This window comes from Cnephaeus nilssonii (assembly GCF_951640355.1).
Source record: "Cnephaeus nilssonii genome assembly, chromosome: 10".
Lineage (NCBI taxonomy): Eukaryota > Metazoa > Chordata > Mammalia > Chiroptera > Vespertilionidae > Cnephaeus > Cnephaeus nilssonii.
Window position 1 is genome coordinate 43,677,525 of NC_137081.1, and position 25,852 is coordinate 43,703,376.

General features: G+C 38.6%; 2 protein-coding genes across 5 annotated transcripts in view; one reads left to right on the plus strand and one right to left on the minus strand.

Annotated features, from left to right (window-relative positions):
* Window positions 1-25,852, plus strand: part of GPR155 (G protein-coupled receptor 155) — a 45,021-nt gene that overhangs the window by 15,209 nt on the left and 3,960 nt on the right. For both annotated transcript variants that reach the window (XM_079782384.1, XM_079782385.1), the window contains exons 6-16: window positions 1,793-1,948; window positions 3,274-3,357; window positions 3,921-4,038; window positions 7,738-7,822; window positions 8,485-8,575; window positions 9,829-10,036; window positions 11,722-11,826; window positions 15,844-15,980; window positions 17,563-17,658; window positions 19,714-19,778; window positions 22,537-22,674. In XM_079782384.1, coding sequence (XP_079638510.1) covers window positions 1,793-1,948; window positions 3,274-3,357; window positions 3,921-4,038; window positions 7,738-7,822; window positions 8,485-8,575; window positions 9,829-10,036; window positions 11,722-11,826; window positions 15,844-15,980; window positions 17,563-17,658; window positions 19,714-19,778; window positions 22,537-22,674 — 1,283 coding nt within the window. The remainder of the gene's footprint in view (window positions 1-1,792; window positions 1,949-3,273; window positions 3,358-3,920; window positions 4,039-7,737; window positions 7,823-8,484; window positions 8,576-9,828; window positions 10,037-11,721; window positions 11,827-15,843; window positions 15,981-17,562; window positions 17,659-19,713; window positions 19,779-22,536; window positions 22,675-25,852) is intronic.
* Window positions 19,824-25,852, minus strand: part of SCRN3 (secernin 3) — a 37,591-nt gene continuing 31,562 nt past the window's right edge. For all 3 annotated transcript variants that reach the window (XM_079782402.1, XM_079782399.1, XM_079782403.1), the window contains 2 exons: window positions 21,907-22,004; window positions 19,824-20,195 (listed from right to left, as the gene is read on the minus strand). In XM_079782402.1, coding sequence (XP_079638528.1) covers window positions 20,069-20,195; window positions 21,907-22,004 — 225 coding nt within the window. In that variant the 3' untranslated portion in view covers window positions 19,824-20,068. The remainder of the gene's footprint in view (window positions 20,196-21,906; window positions 22,005-25,852) is intronic.

Consider the following 25,852-nt stretch of genomic DNA (forward strand, 5'->3'; position numbering starts at 1 on the left):
TGTATATACTACTTTCTAAGTTTGTTTGTATGGTTAGTAGAAAATTAATTTTCAAAACACAGAAGTCAGCATTTTTATGAGAATTTGATATCTATAAGTTATTTCATGGTATATAAGAGGGCATCATGTGCCGAAACCAGTTTGGCTCAGTGGATAGAGCGTCGGTCTGCGGACTGAAAGGTCCCAGGTTCGATTCCGGTCAAGGGCATGTACATTGGTTGCGGGCACATCCCCGGTAGGGGGTGTGCAAGAGGCAGCTGGTCGATGTTTCTCTCTCATCGATGTTTCTAGCTCTCTGTCCCTCTCCTTTCCTCTCTGTAAAAAATCAATAAAATATATTTTTTAAAAAAAAAGAGGGCATCATGTAACAGTAGTTATTTAATCAGCCAGGATGTTTTTCATTAGTCTTTTCTATTTTCAAGTATTTAATTGCTTTACTTATACTTAAGCCTAAAGGTTATTTATGGAAGGATAACTTTTGAAATTTTGAGGGAAAAAATCTATTTCATGCATTGATAAATCAACAGATGCAAAACATCACATAATCAATTGCAGTAAATAGCTAAAATCAATTAACACCAAATTGTTATCAGTGTCTAAGCATATTGTAGATGTTTTCTACAGCATTAGAGTAAATGTTTTTGTTTTTTATCCTCACTTGAGGATGTTTTTATTTTGATTTTAGAAAGAGAGGAAGGGGGGTGGAGAGAAATATTGATGTGAGAGAGAAACATCAATTAGTTACCTCCCATACATGCCCCAACCAGGGATTGAACCTGCAACCTTTTGGTGTATAGGACGACACTCCAACCAACTGAGCTACCCTGGTAGGGCTAGAGTAAATGTTTTTGAAATATAACATGAAGGTACTAAGTTGTTTAACAAAGATCAGTTTCATTTTAATCTGTAAAATGTTTGCAATTTTCTCTTTTTGAATTGTTTTTATTGCATATACTAGTATTTTATGAAACAGTACATAAGGAAACTGGTTATAAGTTTAATTAGATCATTAATATGGTTTACTTCCTAGAACCTAGAAGATAACCATCAGCTGTGGAATGTCTATTATTTGTTATGTGCAAATATAAATTGAGCATAGATTGGAAAGGAGCTAAGGGAACTTATCTGTGTTTTCTTTAAAGAACTCTCAGAAAGGGGGAGTATGGTATTAGATAACATGTTGAATTCTGTAATGTCTTTTTACTGAGAACTAGAGGCCCGGTGCATGAAAATTCATGCACTGGATGGGGGTCCCTCAGCCCAGCCTGCCCCCTCTCACAGTCTGGGAGCGCTCAGGGGTGGGAGGCGACCCGGCAATCAGGGGAAGGCGACGCCCCATCACACCTCTGCTGCTACCACTGCTGGCAGCGCAAGCCTCAGCCAGCCCTGGTTACCTGAGCCTTGGGCAGCCGCCATCCGAGACTTGCCTGTGTCTCAGGCTGGCCCTGGGTGGTTGGGGGGCTAAGGGGACTGGGGGACTCTGGAGACAGGCACAGAAAGGCCTTGCCGCACGCCTGCCATCCGGTGGGGCTGAGGGGACTGCGTGCTGCCATCTTGTGGCTGTGGGCACCGCCATGCTTGAGGGTGTGGCAGTCAATTATCATATTCCCTCCTTATTGGCTGTGGGTGCTGCCATCTTTGCGATGGCGCGAGGGTCGATTAGCATATTCCCTCTTTATTAGATAGGATGCCTTAATGTGCTATGTCTATTTAAAGTTTAAGGTAATTGTTTAAATGCAACTGTTTAATTTGCATTTAAATTAATTTCCTCAATTTGATTTTATTTTTGCAGATAACCTCAGGGATGGTAATAAGCACATTTGTATCTGCGCCAATCATGTACATTTCTGCCTGGTTGTTGACCTTTCCCTCAATGGACCCTAAGCCATTGGCATATGCCATCCAGAATGTTAGTTTTGATATAAGTATTATTAGCCTGGTTTCCTTGGTAAGTACGGTTCAATGAAAAATGAACCACAGAATGAGTTTGCAAATAGCTTGGTAAGAGAAAGTTAGGGATTTAAAAATCTAATTTCGTGGGCAACAGAGAACTCTAAAGCCTACCCATAAAATATAATATCAGCCTTCTGAGATTTGTCTTTCTAACTGGAGTTAGAGTTGTATAGCAGACAAGGCCTAAGATTTAGTCAGACATGGATTTGACTCTAGCCTTATCACAAACTAGTTGTACATCTCTGTGGAGTTACCTTACCATCTCTAAGCTTCACTTTTCTCAGCTACAAAGTAGACATAATAATTTTACCTATTGCCTTGGGTTAAGGATCACAAGAGACAATATATGTGAAAAGCATTCTGTACATAGTGAGTCACTATACATATACTTGCTGTTGTAGAATCATGGAGTTGTGGGATCCTCGGGATCACATCTAACCACCCATTAAATGTTCATGAAATTTTTTGGATATATCTAGCTCAAGTTAAATACTTAAACATTTGACAACTAGAGTATTTTCTGAATAAAGTTGCCTATTGAATTCAAGCAGTATGTTGGCTAAAAAAAAAAAAGAACTTTTAGTGTTAAAAGAAAGGAGGGGGAATAAATATGTATATTGGCAACAAAAAATGCATGATAAATGTAATTTTAGGAAATTTTACTTTTGTTACATATTCTTAAAATCTATGCCCATTGGTAAGGGCAGTTTGGGGAGAAAGACAATATAAGTTTTAATTGACAATGAGGGGAGCAAAAAGAAAAATCAGCAAGCATACTTGGCTGGCCACTGTGTAGGTAGAATAGAAACCCAATCCTTTTCAATATAAGGAATGCAAGACAATTAACCATAAGGTAGGCAATGTGAATTGTTAGAAGTAAGATAGCCTGGAATTTAGATACTGCATGATATCAACATGATAGAATCTAAAAGGGAGAACTTAGTGCATTGTAGCTGCATCTCCCTCTAAAGCTCTTTTCCTGAATAGTTGCCTATGAACCTGTGTCCCACACCAGCCACCAAAGGTAGGGGGAGGTAGAACATGGCCCTGGTCAAGGCATTAATTCCGAAAGACCCTGTTATTTTCTGTACAGTTAATTTAGCATAGTATCTTTCCATGCTTTTTTTTTTTTTTTTACTTTGGATATAGTAATTTATCTTAATACCTTTTGGGAACTAGGCAGATTAAAGTAAATAAGATATTGGAATTTCTTCCTGAACCAGGATAAAGTGGATTCTTTAAAGAGCCTAATCAATGAATTCTATAAGTAATTATCAAGATTAAGAAACCTGAATAACTTTTGAACCTTTTGTCTTTAAGATCTGGTCTCTAGCTATTCTTCTTTTGAGTAAGAAATATAAACAGCTTCCTCATATGCTTACAACTAATTTACTCATCGCTCAGGTTAGTAAACCTATAGATATTTAGAACTATGGTTTTCTCATTGAAAATTACTTCTCTGTATTTTTTCACTTATAAAGTAAAAAATGTTTTTTACCAAGTGCAATAAATTATAATTTGATTACAATTAATTTATGCCTAATTTATTAAATATTGCAATAGGTCTTGAACTATATAAAGTTAAGGTTACTAATAGCATTTGATTATAATTTTGCATTTTTAATAGAAGCAATTGAATCATTAAAAATTGAACTCACACACACAGTCTTATTTTTCTAGTTAAGTCTTTGCATGTCTCAAGTTATAATGGAAAGAAGTTTAGCATTTTTTATGTAAATGATTACTAAATATAAGGTTAGTATTTAGAATGTTGTGATCTGTTTTAATTGAATATGTACATTGTTAAAGACTCTGTATAAGAAGGGTTTTTTTACCATAAAACTTGAAGTTTAGTATAATAGTATGCAATAGTTGATAATTATTCAGCAATAATTTAAACTGAATAATTATATTTGCTGTGACTCATGAATATGACTGACTGTTTCTTTACATATTTTGTTCTTCAGTCTATTGTCTGTGCTGGAATGATAATATGGAATTTCGTTAAAGAAAAAAATTTTGTTGGACAAATTCTGGTATTTGTTCTATTGTACAGCTCCCTCTATAGCACCTACCTATGGACAGGTAAGTTGGATCATGAATGGAAATTTAGGTCTGACCCCCTCTCCATCACTAGAAGTCCTCAACTAGTGATCTATTTGAAGTCTCCTAGGACAAGATTAAGGCATTCTCTCAGGCAGTTACTGAGGGAGGCAGTCTACAAAGCTGAGTCCTGTTTCCCGATGTACTCAATTTCTGCCTGGGTTTGGGTAGTTTCCTCTCACGTGGTCCTTTTCCTCAGGGTCTTTGGCTCTAGGCCACAGTCATCACAGCTCTCCTTTGGAGACACCAAAAGGGCAGGCACTGGAGAAAGTAGGGAATGGGGCAGAGAGGTCTGAGGCATGAAAGGTGTGTCCCAGAGTTCACTATTAGGTCCAGCTGAACTGAATGAAAAATTCTGGCTCTGCCTTAAGCAAATGGCTTCACTTTTGCAGTCTCCATTTTCTCATCTGTAAGATTGGGTCATCACACCTTACAGAGTTATTTTGAGAATTAAATAAAATATGGGTATTTATGCCTGGTACATGGTAGACACTCAACAAATAGAACTATATTATTGAACTAGAGGCCCGGTGCTTGAAAATTCATGCACTGGAGGGAGGGTCCCTCAACCCTGCCTGCCTCCTCTCACAGTCTAGGAGCCCTCAGGGGCGGGAGGCGACCCGGCGATCAGGGGAAGGCGACACCCCCATCACCCCTCTGCTGCTGCCACTGCCGGCAGCGCAAGCCTCAGCTGGCCCTGGTTACCTTAGCTTTGGACAGTCCTGGGCGGCTGGGCAGCCGCCATCCAAGGCTTGCCTGCACCTTGGGCGTCGACTGGGCAGCCGACATCCGAGGCTTGCCTGTGCCTCAGGCTGGCCCTGGGCAGCTGGGGGGCTGAGGGCGGGTCCGGCTGCACCATGCACCTGCCAGCCCACCCCCCTGGTGGGGCTGAAAGGAATGGGGGACTCCGGTGGGGCTGAGGGGACTGGGCGCCGCCATCTTGTGGCTATGGGCGCCACCATCTTTGTGATGGTCAATTTGCACATTCCCTCTTTATTACATAGGATAGAGAGGAAAATAGTAATATGAGAACAAGAAAAGTAAGGAGTAAAAGGGTATGGAAATAGAAGAGTACCCAGTAAGAAAGACTATTTCTCATTTCAATGGGCTCCAGAAAGGATATTCAAAAGGTTTAACACATTGCTCTTTTGAAGTATAATATTTATTTGGATGCATTCTGGTATGTTTGTGAAACATTATATCTGGCTGCTTTGTATTCATACCACAAATGTGAACCTGTGAAATGGCACATAAAAGGAAATTGTAGAATGGTAGGGCTGGTGATAGCCACTGTTAGGAGGCAGGTGTCAGGAAGTGGCTGTGAGAAACTGGCCTTTGATTTCATGCCTTCAAGATCAAAAGTGGGGCCTAATCTAAGTCAACAGCCTTTTTAAGTGAAGCAACAATGTAAAAATTCAGTGCAAAGACAGGGTTCGAGCTTTTTAAAAGCAAGTGCACCTTGTTTAGCATAAGAGACTTCATGAGATGTCAAGTTAAAACAGCTTAAGGATTTTATTTCCAAATACAGATAAACCAACTTGATCTCTAATACTTGAATTTATTGAGGCTAAGTTTATAATAACAATAGGAAAGCAGCAAATAGATCAATGTATCAAAAAGCCACAAGTCTCCCTAAAACACTCTGCAAACATGCATACCAAAATCTATCCCAATATGTTGTTCTGGATTCCATGACCCTGATGAAGGGGCCTTTTAACCTTGAGAATATTTTGACATAACAGATTTTAGACCCAATGTATCATTTTAAATCATCCCATTCAGCCATCTTTAATTTCTCTCATTTGCATACCTCCTCATGATTTTTGCCATATCTGCATACCACATGTCCTTATTTTTTCCTTAAAGTTGTTTCACTTTTTTTACTTTAATAAATTGAGCCTTATATTAGTAAAACCCAGGTTTCATGTGATAGCTAAAATTTTTTGAAGCACGTGTTAAAATAAACACATAACTAGTCAAAAAAAATTTCACCCTGTGCCACCTCTTGTCTCTACACTTTTGGAAACAATGGTCTGCTTTGAATTTTTCATTTTGCAAATTGGGGAAATAAGACCCAAAGAGTTTAGCTGATTCAGCTTTGTCAGTGATATAGCCAGGACTATATTGCACTTGTTCCTGTATCAGTCTTTTCACAAGGAAGAAATAATGAACATCAGAACTTTAATGAACATCAGTATTATAACACAGTTGGCACACTTTTGTGATTGGTTACTTGCCCCTTTGAAAACCTGAAACTATAAGAGTTTACAAATGTATTTAGGGAAGAGCAGTGATATTACAGTATCTCTTGAACTTGGGTAATGTGTGGTCCCTTTTAAAGAAAAAACAATTCTCAAGGACCTTGGTGTTTATTTACATTATTTCTAGCACAGGGTTACTTAATCTGTACAACCTTAAATCTAGGTATGAATTCCTTATATACAGCTAATATACAACTTTAAAACCAAAGCAAATTCACAGATGAGATTCAAACAAAACTATAAACTCGGTAATTCTAATTAGCAACATTTATCAGCATGACAAAGGGTCTTGTTTTCCTAATCTGAATCAAAGTTTGAAATGTAAAATGGAACTCACTTCTCTGGTTAGGGTTTTTTTTGTTTGTTTACTTTTTTAGTTTGGCCTGCCTTTATTTCCATGTGTGGGTTTATGATCTTGTTTTCTCATTGCTTTTCTCTCTTCAAACGGCCACAGAACCTTCGTTTGTACCATGTGTTGTGATATCATTTAGCCTTCATTTGGCTCAAACGGAATATAAAACCAAAAGTAATCTCTGAAATCATAAGACTGAACTTTAGTTATAAGATGGGCATTTGGGTGATTGTCATTTAAGAGATACCAAAAGGACTTAAAATTTCCCAGATATTTCTAGATCCTGACAAATGTGTCTTAGGAACCATCAGGGCCCTTGATCTGAGTTTTAGAAACACTGATAGAGTTGGACTTGCCTCACATCGGGTGGCTGGGTTCCCAGTCCTGCTCTGCCCTCTGCTGGCTGTATGGCTTGGGCAAAACCTTGTTTCTATATCTGTAAAATGAAGGTGTTAATTTAAAACAGTGGTCCCAACCTTATAGTTCTAAGATTCTATAACATGTAGAATTTGTTTAAAAAGACATTACATGTATAAATAATTGGGTATGTGGTATAAGGAGAGTTGAAGAACTTTAAAACATTTGTTTTTGTATTAAGTTCATATTCTATTAGTTTTAAGGTCCATCATATAGATTTGGAGCATTTAAAAAAAAAAAAACCAAACTGTAAGAATTACTGGCTCTTTCTTAGCACCAATAGAATGGGGATGTTTTTATTATTAGAATTGTTCCATAGCCACTTAAAAATAACCTCCATTTTCTAAATATACTTAGACTCCAAACACATCAGTCAAAAGAATAAGATGATTTGGGACTTTTTTAAAAAAAATCCTCATGTATAAAACAAGAAGGTTTGAGTAAAAACACTATGTAGGAGGGAAAACTCAAATGATTTTGAATTTAAAAAACCTGCTTCAAAATATTGGGGATAGCACTTACTTAGAAGTAAATTCTAGGGCAAAACCTACAGACTGCTCCTGAAATGAGCTTAGTTAAATAAAATTCCATGAAGTCTGAACAACATCAAGAGTAGTTATGTATCTTTCAACCTTTATTTCTTGTTCTTAGGCCTCCTAGCAATTTCTTTGTTTCTTTTGAAAAAGAAAGAGATGGTACCATTTCCTGTTGGAATCATCATAATATGTGGCTGGGGGTAAGTTGGTAGTTTTCTGTTTGTTTACGTGTTCCTATATATACAGTGTTAAACAATAAAATTTGACTTCCAGGGCTGAAAGAAAGGGTTTAGTAGGCCATTGCTAACAAAAGAGAAGACCTGTCTTGGGGCATGGATTCTAAACTAGCAGCTGCATGGCTAGGTAGGAAAGACAACATGTCCATTGTTTGCAAGTGTTTTTATATATTAGGTAAGGGAAAGGGAGAAGAAAGATGTAAGGTGTTGAAAGAATTTATGTTAGCAAAGGGGTGGGAGAAAAGGAAGTGGGCTCTGGGATAGGCACAGAGTCCACAAAAAGAAACGTCCGCTCCTGTGGATTGGCTGCGGGCAGCAGTCCACAAAAGCCACTCAGTAAATATTAGCTATAATTATTAATTATTGTGAACAAAAAAGCAGACTCCTGGAGTTTGATGGTGCTTGGCTAAAAACTAACCTGTGGAAGTAGCCCCCTAGGAGTCAATCCGAAGTTCCAGCAGATACACAGAAGGTGCGCTGTCTTTCGTTAGTTGGCCCCCAGCCATTCATTGACTAACAGTTCTGTCTCTCTGTCTGCTGTAACTTAATTTAGAACATCTCAGAATTTTCTTCTTGTCAGTAGTTACTATTCATTATCTTTTCTCTCTAAACCCTTTTTATTCCAGAATTCCTGCTATCATTGTTGGTGTTCTTTTGATCACTGGAAAACATAATGGAGATAGCATTGACTCAGCCTTCTTTTATGGAAAAGAACAGGTGAGAAGAATGTATTGAAAGTTCTGTTCTTGAGAACATCTCTCTTGAGCTTGTTAATGTGTTTTTCTATACTTACTAGTACATTAAAATTAATTCTGAAACTCTATTCCAACTTACCACATATCACACTGGTGACCCTACATCACTTTTTAAAGGCATGTCTCAAACTGTGGTAAAGGTTTTACGGGTCTAAGTTTGTTTTTAGCTGAGGATTTCAGATGTTTGAAACTTACTGAGTCTTCTTAAACACACGAATTAAGTTTATTTTTTATTTTTATTTTTTTAATATATTTTATTGATTTTCCACAGAGAGGAAGGGAGAGGGATAGAGAGTTAGAAACATTGATGAGAGAGAAACATCTATCAGCTGCCTCCTGCACACCCCCTACTGGGGATATGCCCGCAACCAAGGTACATGCCCTTGACCGGAATCCAACCTGGGACCTTTCAGTCTGCAGGCTGACGCTCTATCCACCGAGCCAAACCGGTTTCGGCACGAATTAAGTTTAATTATGTTTCCTCTACTGAAGGAAAGAGTGATTAATTTAAAGCCATTTAATGAGTTAGCAATAATAATAAAAGCCAAATTCTTGATTTTCAATCCTGTAGTAAATATAAATTTCAGAATAAAAACTATCTGAGAGAAAATGTGCTTGAAAAGCTAGAGAAGGAGACTTGTGGGACCTGCTGAATCAGAAATTCTCCAGGGGGTAGGGCCCATAGATATGTGTTTTAGAAACCTCCTCAAATGATTTGGATTTCTTACATTTTGTTTTGTAATTTTTAATTTTATTGGGTTATTGTGAGAATAAATAAGATTATACACATAAAGGACTTAGACTAGTATTGCCATATAGCTAATACTCAGTAAATATTAGCTATAATTATTTATTTTTGGTATTATTACTATAACAGAGTCTCTAGTTGAAGTATGTTTAAACTATGTAATAAAGCGAGCAAAAACTTTGAAGAGAAGGGCTGCAAACAATTATTTAATTTACTTGTGGAAGAAACCAATGGCATTGATGTACAGTGAAAGAAGTATCTAGAAATCTTATATGATTACAAGCAAACTCTAATTTTTCTACAAGTAACTTACATCTCTTCCACACTCTTCTTTTTTAAGAACCATTGTTCTAGAGCATTTGTAGCTATGGAGCTATTGCATTTTCCACCAAAAAAGTACCCTTAACCTATTTGACTAAGATTATGAAGGTAGAATTGTGAAAAGTGGCTTAATGTCTTTTTGGCAGATGATCACCACATCGGTCACCCTGTTCTGCAGCATTGTGATAGCCAGCATATCACTCATGTGTATGAACCGCACCACCCAAGGCAGCTACGAAGATTTCAACCAGTCTCAGAACCACACAACAGCAGAGCCTGGGAACACTGCTTTTGAGGAGAGTCCAGTGCCAATAAACGAACCCGAGCCTTTTACAAGTTCTATCCCAGAAACAAGTATGATCCTTAAGTATAAAGAAACTCTTACATGCCTGTGTAGCATGTGTCCTAAATGTTTTGTTTAAGGGCACTTCCTTGAGCTACCTTCAATATCACAGGTATTTGTCAGATAAGGAACTTGAATGATAGTTGATAATAGAAAGAGCTTGCAAGTTCATTAGATTCTTGTTTATAAATCTTTTGTGAGGGCAATCTTTTTGTTAAATCCTAAAACTTCCTTGGACCTGAAAGTTTTAGAGAAAAGTAACAACTTAAGGAAGACCCTTTTTAGGAAACTAAGCATCTATATTTGTTAATGGAACAACTTGTATCAGGCAAGCACTATCAATAAAATGCTAAAGGAGACCTGACTAACACAGGGTTAATAGCATGTCCGGAGTTGGCAATATGAAATCAAAGGTTCAGTTAATAAAAGAGAAGGCTAGTGGTCTACTTACTGGCATATATCCAAGTTATGTTTGAAGGCAAAAACTGCCATAGTAATTTTCTTGGTGGCCATAATCTCTGTGTGTGTGAGTGTGTTTGTGTGTGTGTGTGTGTGTGTGTGTGTGTGTGTGTGTGTGTGTGTGACTTCTGTGACTAAATAGAGGAAAACTTACAGTTCTGTAGAAGATGGCTCTGTGTGATTTCTGTAAACCAATCTACCTGTAAACCAGCAAGAGATTTTTAGCAGTATTTTATTGAAAAAATTATAATTGTTTTTACTACATCTTCTAAATTAGTAGGAGACATGTTCTTGAAAGCAGTGAGTTTTGAACTAAACCTAAAGGAGGAGAGTGTTTAGGTGAATTAACAAAAGTGGTAAGTCCCTGTCATATTAGGCCTGGAGACCCCAAATAAGCATGGGGTTTGTGGATGCCACTGAAGACTTGTTCTGAAAGAAGAGAAGGGCCTTTGCTGAATGGTGGAAGGGGTTAGACAGACAGAGAAGGGTCAAGCCAAAGAGAGCTACCAAATTCAGACAGAGGCCCTAACCTGTTTGGCTCAGTGGATAGAGCGTCGGCCTGTGGACTGAAGGGTCCCTGGTTCAATTCCGGTCAAAGGCATGTACCTTGGTTGTGGGCACATCCCCAGTAAGGGTTGTGCAGGAGGCAGCTGATCGATGTTTCTCTCTCATTGATGTTTCTAACTTTCTATCCCTCTCCCCTCCTCTCTGTAAAAATCAATAAAATATATTTTAAAAAAACAAACAACAACAACAAAAAAACAAATTCAAATGAACTACCATAAGCAATAGAGCATTAGGACCTGAATGAACTACCATAAGCAATAGAGCATTAGGACCTGTTTTTGATGAGTTGAGTGATGAAATAAAAGCTGTGTTTTAGGAAAGTGTTCAAATTCTCTGAGTTCCCAAAGCACAGTGGAAACTAATGGAACAGCATGGATAAAAACATTTTTCCTTGTGTCACACAGTGAGAAGACAATGTTTAAGGGAGCTGATCCTCTGTCTGCCTCTCTACGTGTTAACTTTTCTGAATAAGTACATTTGAATACTTTTTGATACCTTGTGACAACGTTTCCAATGAGACTGCATGAGAAATGTGTGTGTGTGTGTATAAATGGATTTGTTTGTTTGGGTTTTTTGTTTGATTGATTTTTGGTTTTCTTTGGCATCTCTTGAAGTTGTCCATTTCTGTTGTGATTGGACTCTGTCCTCACATGTTATTTGATCTATGTAGGGTGCTGCTCCTGCTCCATGGGAAATGGTGAATTATGCTGCTCATCCACAGAGCCAGTAACAAACGTAAGCTCTAGTGGACCTACGACGCCTTCCTCTGAGAAAAGTGAGTATCCCTGGGTTATGAGGATGGGCCTATAAAAGCTACACTGTTTAAGAATATGTGTTCTCAGCCCTGGCTGGGTAGCTCAGTTGTTTAGAGTGTTGTGCTAATACACCAAAATTGCAGGTTGATCCCTGGTCAGGGCACATACAAGAATCAACCAATGAATGCATAAATAAGTGGAACAACAAATTGATGTCTCTCTTTTTCTCTCTCTTTCTCAATCAATCAATCAATAAAAATTAAAAAAAGAATGTGTTCTCAAATAAGATGGAGGAAAGTGCTAATAGGATAATCATGCATAGATAGAATACCCAGTTTAAAATAAAGTTTTTATGATGTAGTAATAGGTAGTATTAGATACATACATACACACACACACACACACATCAATTTTTCCAATAAATTTAATCCAAGAAGTGTAACCTAAACACCATTATTTTTTTGGCCTTCTTTTCTTGTCTTAGAAGCTGAGACTTCCTCCTCTCCCTTTCCCCAGGGCCAGAACTAATTAATTAGTGCTTAATTACATTTTGAATTCATATACTTAAAATATACCTTTTCTCATAAAAAGAGAAATCTTTAAAAATAATAACCTTTGGCATATAGACTAAGAGACTGAATCACATTTGTGGTCTGGATTTCAAATTATTTAAAACAATTGTTTATAACACACTTATGTGAAGTTACAGTACACTTTTAGTTGGTTATCTATACTAATAAAAGGGTAATATGCTAATTAGACCAGGAGACCAGACATCTTCCTACCATCCGACTTCCTTCCGGACAAAGCCACGGTGGTGAGGGCCAAGGCAGAGGAGGTTAGGGGCAATCAGGCCAGCAGGGGAGAGCAGTTGGGGGCCATGAGGCTGGCTGGGGAGGGCATTTGGGAGCCATGAGGCCAGCAGAGAAGGGCAGTTGGGCGCCATGAGGCTGGCAGGGTAGGGCAGTTAGGGGCCATTAGGCCAACAGGGGAGGACAGTTGGGGGCCATCAGGCCTACAGGGGAGCGGTTGGGTGGCAGTCAAGCCAGTAGGCAGGCAAGTGATTAGGAGCCAGCGGTCCCGGATTGCGAGAGGGATGTCAGACATCCCCCAAGGGGTCCCTGGTTGGAGAGGGTGCAGGCTGGACTGAGGGACCCCTCCCCCCATGCACAAATTTCGTGCACTGGGCCTCTAATATTAATTTATAATCAAAGTTTAAAGGGAAACAGTAAAAAGTCTTCTTTATAATGAAGCATAAGTCAACCATATTGCATTATGTTGGGTTTTTAAAAAATTTTTTATATATTTTTATTGATTTCAGAGAGAGGATGGAAGAGGGAATTAGAAACATCAATGATGAGAGAGAATCATTGATCAGCTGCCTCTTGCACACCCCTACTGGGGATCGAGCCACAACCCGGGCATGTGCTTTGACTGGGAATTGAACGATGACTTTCTGGTTCATGAGTCGACCCTCAACCACTGAGCAACACCAGCCCAGCAGGCATTATGTTTTTATATCACAAATGTGAGGAGTATAAGAAACTAGAGGCCCAGTGCATGAAATTCGTGCAAGGGTGGGGTCCCTAGGCCTGGCTGGCAATCAAGGCTGATTAGGTTCCCTGCCTCCCCACCTCCTCACCTCCCCACCTCCTCCTTCCCTCACCACCTGCATGCTGCCACCATGTGGTTCCATGACTCCCCGCTTACCCCCTCCTCCTTTCCTCACCACCCACATCTGCCGCCATTCACCCCCGGTTCCCCAACCCAGCTCAGGGGCCCGGCCCCGCAGACCCTGCCAGCGGGGGAGGGGGGGGAGAACCAAGAGGTTGGCCTGCAGGCCCCATCAGTGATAGGGGCCTGTGGGCTGAGGGCAGCTCCTGCGTTGAGCGTCTGCCCCCTGGTGGTCAGTATGTGCCATAGCAACCGGTTGTTCCATCGTAACCGTCGCTTAGGCTTTTATATATATAGACTAGAGGCCTGGTGCATGAAATTTGTGCACTGGAGGAGGGGGTCCCTCAGCCTGGCCTGCACTTTCTCACAGTCCGGGACCCCTCAGGGGATGTCCGCCTGCTAGTTTAGGACCCCTTGCTCCTTACCGCCTGCCTGCTCGCTGCTCCTTAATGCTCGGCTCACTGCTCCTTAGCACAGCCACGGAGGTGGGAGAGGCTCCTTCCACCACCACTGCACTCGCCAGCCATGAGCCCAGCTTCTGGCTGAGCAGCGCTCCCCCTGTGGGAGCGCACTGGCCACCAGGGGGCAGCTCCTGTGTTGAGTGTCTGCCCCCTGGTGGTCAGTGTGCATCATAGAGACGGGTCATTCTGGTCATTCTGCCGTAACAGTCGCTTAGGCTTTTATTATATAGATAATGTATGCAAATAACTTAGCACAGTGAGTGTGTATAAAGTAAATGCTCATTAAACATAATAGTAGCAAAAGTAGTTATTATTCAGGCAGGGTTTATATTTGGCTGTCATTTGTTGACTATAAATGAATCTTAAATAGTGGAATTTGCATTTTCATAAAAAGAAGTAAAAATATGTTGGATGTTGGACCTTCACTGACTTTCTCTTAGGAAGTCCCTTTTGACATTTTATTAAACTTTCAGTTTTTGGGGGGTTTTTTTGTACTTCTTTTCTAAAGCTAATGTTTCTTTACCTGAGAATTCCCAAGGTTTCCTCATTTTTTTTCTTCTTATACAATATACCTAATAGTAAAGCCCATTGACAAATTCAACATGTACTTTTATTTAACAGCATTTTTTCTCCAAAAATCTTGTGCTTTGCTTATTTGTCATTTTCTTCATTAATAATGCTGATTTTTTTTAAACAAAAGGTACTTCTTCAATTCTCTGATATTTTGTGAAAATTACATAGAATGGAGCCATCATAAATTGGCTTTGTCTGCTCACACAATTTAGTATCATTTCTAAGCCTAAAATAAAGTCTAAAAGAAATAAAACCATGGACCATGGACGAATGAGAAATTTTAGAGTTTTATAATATAATTAATTTCTCAACCACAAACACTGGCATAGCACAAAGGCAAAATAAATATTGCAATGTATAAGAAAGGCAGATGAAATTATTGAACTTTTTAAAATCTATTTTTATAATATTTGTACATAATATTTTAAGTCCAGGTTATTATATATACTGTAGAATTTTCCTACATGAAGATAGACAGCAGTAATTTTTATTAAAACAGGGTAATACCAAAGAGATAGTTTGGCAGCCTACTTTCTTTTTACTTAGCAACATTGTAAACTTTCCCCCATGCCATTAGCTATTATGCTAGATCATGTTTAAATCTCTGGGAACATATGGCTTTTTCTATACATTGTCTTTAGGAAGTAAAGTTTTTATTATTAGCTTGAGGGTAAGAGCCATAAAACTGTGTGTTTTAGTCACTAACTTTCTGAAACAAGACGGTATGTTAGACATATGTTTTGTAAAAATGTTCTCCCCTGATTTTGATGCTATATACTAGTATAGTGAAACTGAGGAAGGGAAAAAAAAACGGTTCTTGGGAAAGGCCCCTCACCTCTATTTTAGAGTCATGCCTGTGACTTGATTTGGTTCTATATGTGAATAAAATATATGATATTTTTTATTTGGTTCCTTTATTTTATTTGATAAGTTTTAAACTCTTTAATGAAAGCTAAGTGGTAGTAGTAAACTTGTTTTACAGTTATCAAAATAGGGTATTTGTGACCAATATGTACGTTTATTACAGGTGAAACTTGAATTATTAATTTAGACTTAAATATATATATATTACATTGTTGAATAGTGTAGAAGGGAACTATTGCATACTACTCATGTTTATGTGTGGGGTTTTTTTTCAAATAAAAACACCCTACAAGTAGAACTCTTGAAACAACATGAAGGAGCCTTCCTCAGATTTCATCTAAAATAATATACTGGTTCAGAGCTGAATGTGCATATGTGGTGTTTTGCTTAGGAAGTCATTATGAATTTAAAATGCATTCAAATAAAAAGCTCTGATTACAAATTGTTGTACTTACTGTTTTATAGATGATCATTGTGAGAGTCGCTGTAACTCCCAGAGCTGCATATTAGTCCAGGAAGAAGAGCAGTATCTACAGAGTGGAGACCAGCAACTGACTCGACATGTGTTGCTTTGTTTACTTCTCATTATTGGCCTATTTGCTGTAAATGTTTCTTCTGATTTTGTTTTGGGGCCATTTCTTTACATGTTTGGCAAAGGTTTTATTAAGGCGTCTGGGAAAAACTTAGTTACTACTTCCCAGGGGAGTGGCAGCTAGGCCATCTGAATCCAAAATCTTGAGCTAAATGTTTTTTGGGGGAAAGAGGAATGAATAATTCACACTACTGTGTTGCCTAAATGTCCCGTAACTTATTTTGCTTAGAACCACTTACTCATTCTATACTCTGAACCTAGAATTTGGTAAGACGAGGTATCTTCATGATGTGTGCAGGGCCGCTTTTTCCTAGTGTACTCCTTAACTGACCTCAGTGGATAAACGCCCGCATGGTCTCTCAGAAGATATTCCTCAGATAAATAAACTTCAAAAAAATAATTTTTAAGTTATGAAAATAACATAACCACTTCACATAATAAATACTTACAAAATAGAGAAAAGAAGAAAAATATCCATTATACTACTGTCTTCTATTTTTTAATACATTTTTCTAATCATATATACAGATTTATATTCTGCTTTGTCACTATGTCAAGCATTTGCACGTTGCTTCATAGTTGTTCATAACCATTACTTTTAATGGCTCCTTAGTAAACCACAGAGGAGATACATTATAATTAACCAATTCCTTACAGAGCCTTCCTAGTTTTTAAAAATGCTCTAATAAACATTTCCATGCAGTATATTTCCTTATGATAGATTCTCCAAGTTGGGAAACTTGGATCAAATAGTATAAATATTTATTTGCCTTTGGGTGCATTTTACTAAGTTGTTTTCCAAAGGAGTAGTATAGGTTTGTAAAGTATCCTCACCAACATTGATTATTATAAACATTTTAACTAGATAATTTTATAGGTAAAATATGGCACTTTGTTTTTTAATGCATTTTTTAACTACTAAATGGTTTTTATAATTGCCTTTATGTCCTCTTTTGTGAATTGTCCATTGTTTTTATATAATTATTTTAGATGGTTCAAATGTAACTTGCCTAAAAGTAGAAAATGGACCATATAACTTATGAGGGACCCTCCTACCCTTTTCAAACTGGGATGCTCATTACACAGAATGATATCAGCCAGCACCATTTTAATTGCTGTTTAAGAACAAAAATCAAAAAGAAATGCTGCCAAGAATTGTTGCTTAGTGATGTGATTGTTTTCATTGTGTAGAACTAATTTTAAAATCAGTTCTGTCTTAGGCTAGTCGGCAGTCCTGATATATTATGTAAGCTCTGTATTGTGACTCATGTCTTCTTGCTTCAAATTTGATCAATCAGTCCTGTCTTAGCCTAGTCGGCAGTCCTGATATATTATGTAAGCTCTGTATTGTGGCTCGTGTCTTTTTGCTTCAAATCTGATCAGAATAGATGCTGTTTGAGTGACATCTGTCAAGAGGAGAGGTTGAAACTTCTTGTTTGAAAGACAAAGCCTCTATATTCTCTACATGTTTTTCCCTTTAGTCTTTTCTCCCTAATTATTAAGTAGTAGGTAAGTTATTGTTCTGTGTTCTGGATAGAGAGAAATGATTAGCTTATTTCATTTAAAAATACTATTTTCTCCTTCCTTTACAGAATCTTTCTAGTTGTTTATGGTGGCTATTCAACCAAGAGCCTGGAAGACTGTATGTTGAGTTACAGTTTTTCTGTGCTGTGTTTAACTTTGGCCAGGTATTTATTTACTGAGAACTTTGAGAGGTTTTTGTTTGTCTGGATGGGGTGATTGGGGGTGGCAGGATGGATGTGCTTTTCTTTTAAATCAAAAGGGTTTCGTTTGTTTGCCAGCTGCTGGTATACATGACAGCTGACAGCTGCTGCCTGTCTCTAGTAGAGATGGATTATTATATTGGTTAAAGTCATCACAATGCACACTGAGTGTTATAGTCAGAAATACCAAATCGGTTTTTTTGCTTTGGTTTTGAGATAAAGAATGATAATGTAAGCAACAACAAGATGTTCCAAGCACTTTTTAAACTTCGTGTGGTCTTAATAAGTCACTTTGGGAAAATGACTTACCTTCTCTGAGCCTTTAGTTTAGCCACTTAAATTGGTTTACATTATTTCATTTACATTTTGATATTTATTGAATAATAGGTACTTAAATCTTTTCTAAAAATTATAAATTGGTGTATAATTGGCCAGGTATAGATAGTAGTTACCATTCCTTGACAGGATATAAAATACTACCATTGGTAAGCATTTTATATTACCTATCCCATTTAAATATTCACAATACTTGCAAGGTAGACATTATCATCCTAGTTTAAAAATTAGAAACTAAAATTCTATGAAGAACTAATACAATGGTGCTATTGTCTTTATGTCACTATTAAAATGAATATTTAAGGATAAATGGCATTTTGCATATTGGAAAAATGTCTTTTATGTGCAAATTTCAAAATTTGATTCTGTAGTCAATCACTTACTTTTTAATTAGAGAATATTAGTCCCCCGATTGAGTATCAGGTGATAAAAAGTGCTATTTAAAATTATTGGGTTTTCCTATGAAATCTAAAAGAATTGGCCATGTGAATTAGTTAACATTTATCGGTAGATATCCCTGCAAGTTTTTCCATAACATTAATTTTTTTGAAATATTTCGAGTTTGTTTTGCCATTATTGTGGCAGCATAAATGGCCATGTCTAGGTAGACAAGTGACCTCAAGCAATTTATTACAGACAGACATGAGCATCTCAAGGGCTACTTGATGCCCACCTTTCTTTGGGATACTAAGATCAGATTTTGTACTCAAGAACTATAAAATACTAGGTGGAAAAATCATAGCCTCACTCAGCATTTTGCCTTTTTAAAGCCCACTCCAAGCTGAGCCATCCCAGGACTGGGACTGGGAAAGCTTCACAAACAAAAACAAATGCCAGAATGTTGCGTTTGAAATACTGCCCCCACAGCTATGGCTCAAGTGCTTCAAAGGAGTAAGAGAGATACCACAACCTTCCCCCACACATACCCTGCACTCCCACATCCCATTTTTCTCTTGGAGATGTATTGAGTGTTGTAGTCAGATCATTCCCTTGTGGTTATTTATAGTTCTGGGTGAAGAAAGGTAGGTCCTCATGTAATATATTGCATTCTCCATCCCAACTCCCACCCACCTGCACTTAGATCCTTACCCCATTGTGCCTGACAAATAGCAGCTCCCAACTTCCTGTCTCCCTCATCATCCTGATCGTGGCTCATATCTGTTGCCAGTTTGCCTCACCTCCTTTCAAGCCCTTTCACTAAGTACCAGCTAGCCAGTTTCATTTCACATAAGTTTTATACAGTTGCTGCATTATATTCAGATACTACAGCATTTTTAAATTCTATTCTGAAGTTTTAATAGAAAATTAATAAGGAAATACTTAAGTACAATGTGAAATATTTTTTCTTTTTTAAAAGGGAAAAACAAAGATATAAAGCCCTAAATGTTTTCATTTTCTTCAGTAAGCCAGCACACACGTATGGTTGCTCCGCTTGTTGTTGCTTACTGGTTTATATCACCCATCATGATTAGTAGGACAGATGATGGGCAGAGGCAGCCAAATATCATACTTGCCTCCAGGCAATAAAAATTTTAGAAGGTCTTCCTGTACATTTTATTTAAAATGTTGCTTTAATCATACACATTTGCTTTCCCCAAGCACTAAATTTGGTGGCTTCCATAATTTCTCTGTCTTGAAATGTTATTGTTGTATTCATAAAATCTAATTTTCTTTCTTCCATAGGGATTTATTTCCTTTGGCATCTTTGGATTGGACAAACATTTAATCATTCGACCTTTCAAAAGAAGGTAAATTTATTTGGAAAAAAAAATCTATATCTGTAGATGTTGCTGGAGGAAATGAGGCCCTTTCATGGAGTCGCAAGGAAAGCATTCCAGGGACCCACGTATGGGAGGATAAGGTTTAGTGGTGAGGTTTATTGTAGAAAGAAAATCAAAGGACTGTCCCGGGGCAGTTCCGTCCTGCTGTGAACCAAGTCCAGCCTTGTCTTCAACAAGCACAGAACAAAGACTGTGCCCAGAAATCCTGTAATTTGGTTCAGTCCATGTGAAAGCTTAGTCCAGTTTAGCCTCTGTCATCATCTGGCCAGCTTAGCTTCTGTTCCTGGCTGTCCTCCAGCTGGCGCTGCATTGCCATACACAGGCTCACACTTGGAGCCCATGGGGTGTGCCGGACCCCAGGTGGCTTCTAGGGCCACATGGCTGCTATGGAAAGAAGTGGCGGGAACAAAGGGGGAGAGCCCGTGTTACAGAGGGAGAACTTTGTTAAGCTGATTCTATTACCTTGGGCTTGGTAAGGACTAGGTGCTTTTTCAAACTAATCAATCAACTTCCTAATCTTTCATGGGCTTCTGCTGGTTCCTCCCCCTAAGAAATCCATGTTCTAGACCTTCCAGGGTTCTGTGTCCCTTATCCAATCCAATCCTTTCCCCAGGCTTGGCTCTTATTGCACATGCCTCCTAGTAGAAGCATCTTCCCCTGCACCATCTTGGCTTTGACTGGGCATGCGCCCAGCAGAGGAATTTCTCCTGCTGTTTTTATTCCTTCTCTGGAAGTGACCTATAATGATCTCTGGAAGTGACCTATAATGACCCACACTGCCCCTTCAGGGATTGGGTCCTGATGCAGCGGTGCCCGGGAAGCCTACGAATGCTGCAGCTTCCCGGTGAAGCAGGGTCAGTGTCCGATTCAGCTCCCCAGGTGGTTAGGCTTCTTAATGTCTGATTACCTCTGCTCCCTTCCTTTATTAATATCTACCTACCTACCCTGACATAAAGGTGATGACAAAGCCGCCTATTAAGATACTGATATTTTTAAGTCTTTAGTAACTAACTGCTGGGAGACCACAGAAAGTGTCAACAACCACCACAGAAAGGTTATCTGTTGATTCACATATTTGTTGTAAATAATTGCACAGAAGATATTAGAAGAAAACTATTATCAATCCAACTGCCCTCCCCAATCCAACATTGCAATTTGCATTTTAACCAGAAATAATGGATGCTGGTTTCTATCTGTGCCATTAACTACATAAAGTAAAATCAAATTTGAAAATTTATTTAGAAATGGAATAATTGGTGATGTGCCCCCAAAGGTCTATATTGGATTGTCTTTCTCCTTTGACCACAGAATTTCTCTATCAGATTGACAATTTGTAGAAAACTCAAGTTTTCATTCTAAATGTTTGAGTTTTCATAGCTTGGTGAAGAGTTGCTTTGAATTCAGACTGGAAATTTCTTTATGAAAAATAATGAAGGGAGCCCTAGCCAGTTTGGCTCAGTGGATAGAGCATCAGCCTACTGACCGAAGGGTCCCAGGCTCAATTGCAATTAAGGGCGCATATCATAGTTGCAGGCGCTCCCCAGCCTAGGCCCTGGTCAGGTTGCATGCCAGAGGCAACCAATCGATGTGTTTCTCTCACATGGATGTTTCTCTCTGTCTTTCCCTTTCTTCCACTCTCCCTAAAAATCAATGGAAAAATATCCTCAGGCGAGGATTAAAAAAAAAAAGAAGAAGAAAAAGAAAAGAAAAATGAAGTGAGAATACTCCAACTTGTGGGTGGGAGAAATGGTGGGGGAGGGGGTTTTAAAAAGTCTTGTACTTCATTTGTTTTCAAAGTCAAAATTAGTAGAAACTATAAGTGTTAATGGAGTTTCTACTAATAATGATATAAAAAGTGCCCAGTAAATGTTAACTGTTATTTCTTCTTCTCCTCCTTTTTCATCATCATTAATATCATCATTAAGATATAGTTGCCAGGGTCATAATCCTGTCATGGGAGAGGAAAAGCATAATAGAAAAGTCACTGAACTTAGTTAGCAGCTTCATAATGTTAATTAAATCAGTCAACAGAGCCAAGCCCGTGTGGGTCAGTGGTTGAGCATCCACCTATGAACCAGGAGGTCATGGCACATACCCGGGTTTCAGGCTCAATCTCCAGTAGGGGGCGTGCAGGAAGCAGCAGATCAATGATTCTCTCTCATAATTGATGTTTCTATTCCTCTCCCTTCTTCTCTGGAATCAATAAAAAAATATATATTTTTTAAAAAGTGAAGTAACATTTTTTAAAAATGGTCTGGGGCAAAAAAATTGTCTGTGCTGGCAGAAACAGAATTGTTCTGAACTCCAGATTTTATTATGTGCCTTTTGGGTACTGAAATTGGAAAATGATTAAATAAAATAATTGATCTCTGTAATTTATTTTTGCATTTCAAACAGTAGGATGTAGAATAAGAAACTTCATTTATGGTAGAAACTGAAATGGGTCAAACATGTCTGGAGGTTATTTTATAAAATGTCCAGAACAATTTAATAAACTACCCCACTGCACCCCACCTTACTCCCCCCAGCCTACTTTGAATAGGAAACTGAATGCAAGCTAAGTATGTTTCTGCTTCAGACACTAATGATGCCTTGGTGTTGCAGATGACAGCTTTAGTAAATGACAGCTTTGAAACAGCCATGTTGATGGGGTAATAAGCAGGACGGGTTCTCTCTCAGTGCTTTTATTTCCTTAAAAACAGTCTCCTTCGATTTTGGTTTTCAGACTTGAATTTCTATGGAACAATAAAGAAACAGCAGGAAACAGGGATTCTCCTGTTCCTGAGGAAATAAAAATGACCTGTCAACAATTTATCCATTACCACCGTGACCTCTGTATCCAGAACATAGTCAAAGAAAGAAGGTAAGTATAAGTTCCCGATAATTATATTTTAGGTGATAATTTTGGTTTGTAATGCAGTTGTGACTACATGATTGTTCTTTTTAATATCATATATACATGCAAAAGTTAAAATAGTATGGGTCATTTTATAGTTTAAGAAACAGCATACTATAAGAGCCATTATCACTTTGATTTTTATAATTTTAAATGTCAGATAACTTCCGATTTCCATATAAAATGGGAAAACTTAAGAAGGAACCAAAATGTACTTGAATATTAACATTCACTTCATGTTGACTATTAGTGTCTTTCACAAAACTTTGAGATACATTGGATTTAGAAGTGATTTTGTATTCCCCAGCTCTAGTTATTTCATATTACTAATGATATTGTCAAGAAAATGAAGTGAAATTTCTTCTCTTAATCAATTCTGCTGCTTGTTATTTACAGTAGCCAAGATATGGAAGCAACTCAAGTGCCCATCAATAAATGAGTGGGTAAAAAAGTGGTGGTACATATGTACAATGGAATATTACTCACCATAAAAAAATGAAAATTTAACATTTACAACAGCATGGTTAGACATAGAGGGTGAAATATGTCAAACAGAGAAAGATAAATACCATATGATTTCAATTATATGTGGGACCTAAAGAGCAAAATAAATAAGCAAACAAAATATAAATAGTCTCATAGATATAGGGAAAAGACTGATGGTTGCCAGAGGGAAGGGGAATTGGGGGACTGGGTAAAAAGGGTGAAGGGAGTATGAAGTACAATTGGTGGTTACAAAATAGTCACAGGGATGTGAAGTACAGCCTAGGGCAGCGGTCGCCAACCTTTCAGACCTCACAGGCCACCAGTGGTCCGTGGACCACCGGTTGGCGACTGCTGACCTAGGGAATATATTCAGTAATCTATACTAATAAAATCCTAGATGATCCTCCTGCCCTCACGTGATGCACTCACGTCATCACAAGATGGCCGCCACAAGATGGCTGGCAGGGGAGGGCAGTTGTGGGCGATCAGGACGGCAGGGAAAGGCAGTTGGGAGCAACCAGGCCTGCAGGGGAGGGCAGTTGGGGGCGACCGGGGTGGCAGCGGAGGGCAGTTGGGGGCGACTGGGCTGGCAGGGGAGCAGTTAAGCATCGATCGGACCAGCAGGGGAGTAGTTAGGGGGCAATCGGGCTGGCAGGCAGAAGCGGTTAGGAGCCAGCAGTCCCAGATTGTGAGAGGGATGTCCGACTGCCTGTTTAGGCCCAGGCCTAAAATGGCAGGCGGACATCCCCTGAGGGGTCCCAGATTGGAGACGGTGCAGGCTGAGCTGAGGGACACCCTCCTGTGCACAAATTTCGTGCACCAGGCCTCTAGTCTATATATATAAAAAGCCTAATATGCTAAGTGTCCGACTGTTCCTGCGACTGTTCAACCAGTCACTATGACACACACTGACACAGGGGGCAGATTCTCTGATCAGTAGGTTAGCTTGCTGCTGGGGTCCAGCTGATGGGGACTGGGCGAGATGGGCTGGACACGCCCTGGAGCCCTCCCACAGTCCCTCCCCAGCCCTGATCATGCACCGATGGGGTCCCTTGGCTTAGCCTGTGCCCTCTTGCAATCCAGGGCCCCTATGAGGATGTCTGAGAGCTGGTTTTGGCCAGATCCCAGCAGGCCAGGCCAGGGGATCCCACTGGTGCACTAATCTCTGCACTGGGCCTCTAGTATTTTAATAACTATGTATGGTGCCAGGTGGGTATTGAAGTATCAGGGCAATCACTTTGTAAAGTATACGCCTGTCTAACCACTATACTGTACACCTGAAATTAATATAAAATAATATTGATGTAAACTTTAATTGAAAAATAAAAATGCTTTACTCTTTAAAAAGCAGTTTTAGTTTCACAGAAAAATTAGAAGTACAAATATATCCCTCCAAAAAGAACTAGACTAAAAAATTTTCATTCTCATCTTATTTCAGAATTTTCTTTCACAGCATGTAAAATATTTTTTTAGCATTTGCATCACAGTTTAAATTAGTGTGTGGAGGACAGAAAAACACTCTTAACCTTCATCTAATCTTTCCAGTCATGTAGCCACTAAGCCACTGTGGCTATTTAAATGTGGCTGGTGTGATGGAGAAAATGAATATTTCCTTTTAGTGCTTGCTTTTAATAAACTTAAACTGAAAATTCACTGAAAAATTTTAATTCTGCTGCTTATTTTTCACCTCAAGTCCTAACCTTTAGTCTAAGGTATCATATTTATTCTTCTGATTCTCAAGATATGGAGTATGCAGCAGGAAATAAAAAAACAAATGTTACCAATATTTTTAGTTATTGTAAAACGAGATAAAAATAAACCAGAAAACCAAATACTTTTATGTCTATAACTGAAAATTTGAAAATTACCATTTAGGATGATTTATTTATATATTATTATGCCACTATATTTCATAATAACCAGAAGGCAACCTGATATAGCTAGTGGAAAGGGGACTCACTGGGTGGGCACCTGGGTATGCCACTTTTTAGCTGTGTGACACTGGGCAAGTTCAATTCTCCAAACCTTAGTGTTCCTCTTTTGTAAAATAGAGGCTGGGTCTCTGGATTGTTCCAAGTTAGGTGACAAAATCTATGGAAATGGTAAACTATGAAGAAAAGTTAGCTTCTCACCCTTACGAGCCAAACACAATTGTTTTTTAAAACTACTATTTAAATTTTTAAAAGGGAACTCCCTGTTAGCTCCACCAGGCCCCTGTGATTGCCCACAATCAGGAAGCATAGCTCTTGCCATTTGCAGGACTGCCAGCTGCCTTGGTCCCGGGCCGCAGAATGGGGCTTCGCTGGCAGTGCACTGCCCTACAGCCGCACAGAGGCACATTCTCTGTCTCTGCAATTCCGTGAGCTGTGCTTTAGCTGCCTGATCAGTCATCAGGAAGCAAAAATTATTCCCTTGGTGTTGGATAGAAGGTGTTGGGCTATAAATTAAAAGTCAGCATGCAAGATGAAGGCTCAGACTAAGGTTCTAATATTGAGGCTTCTGTTGAAAGTGATGTTTGGGTTGCAAAGCATAAATTAAGATATTAATAAGTAAAATACTGATGTCAACATATCATGATTTTATGTACTTGAGAAAATTTTTCATGTATATTAGCCTCTTTTCTAATTTTTATATTAAAATCTAATGTATATTCATTTGT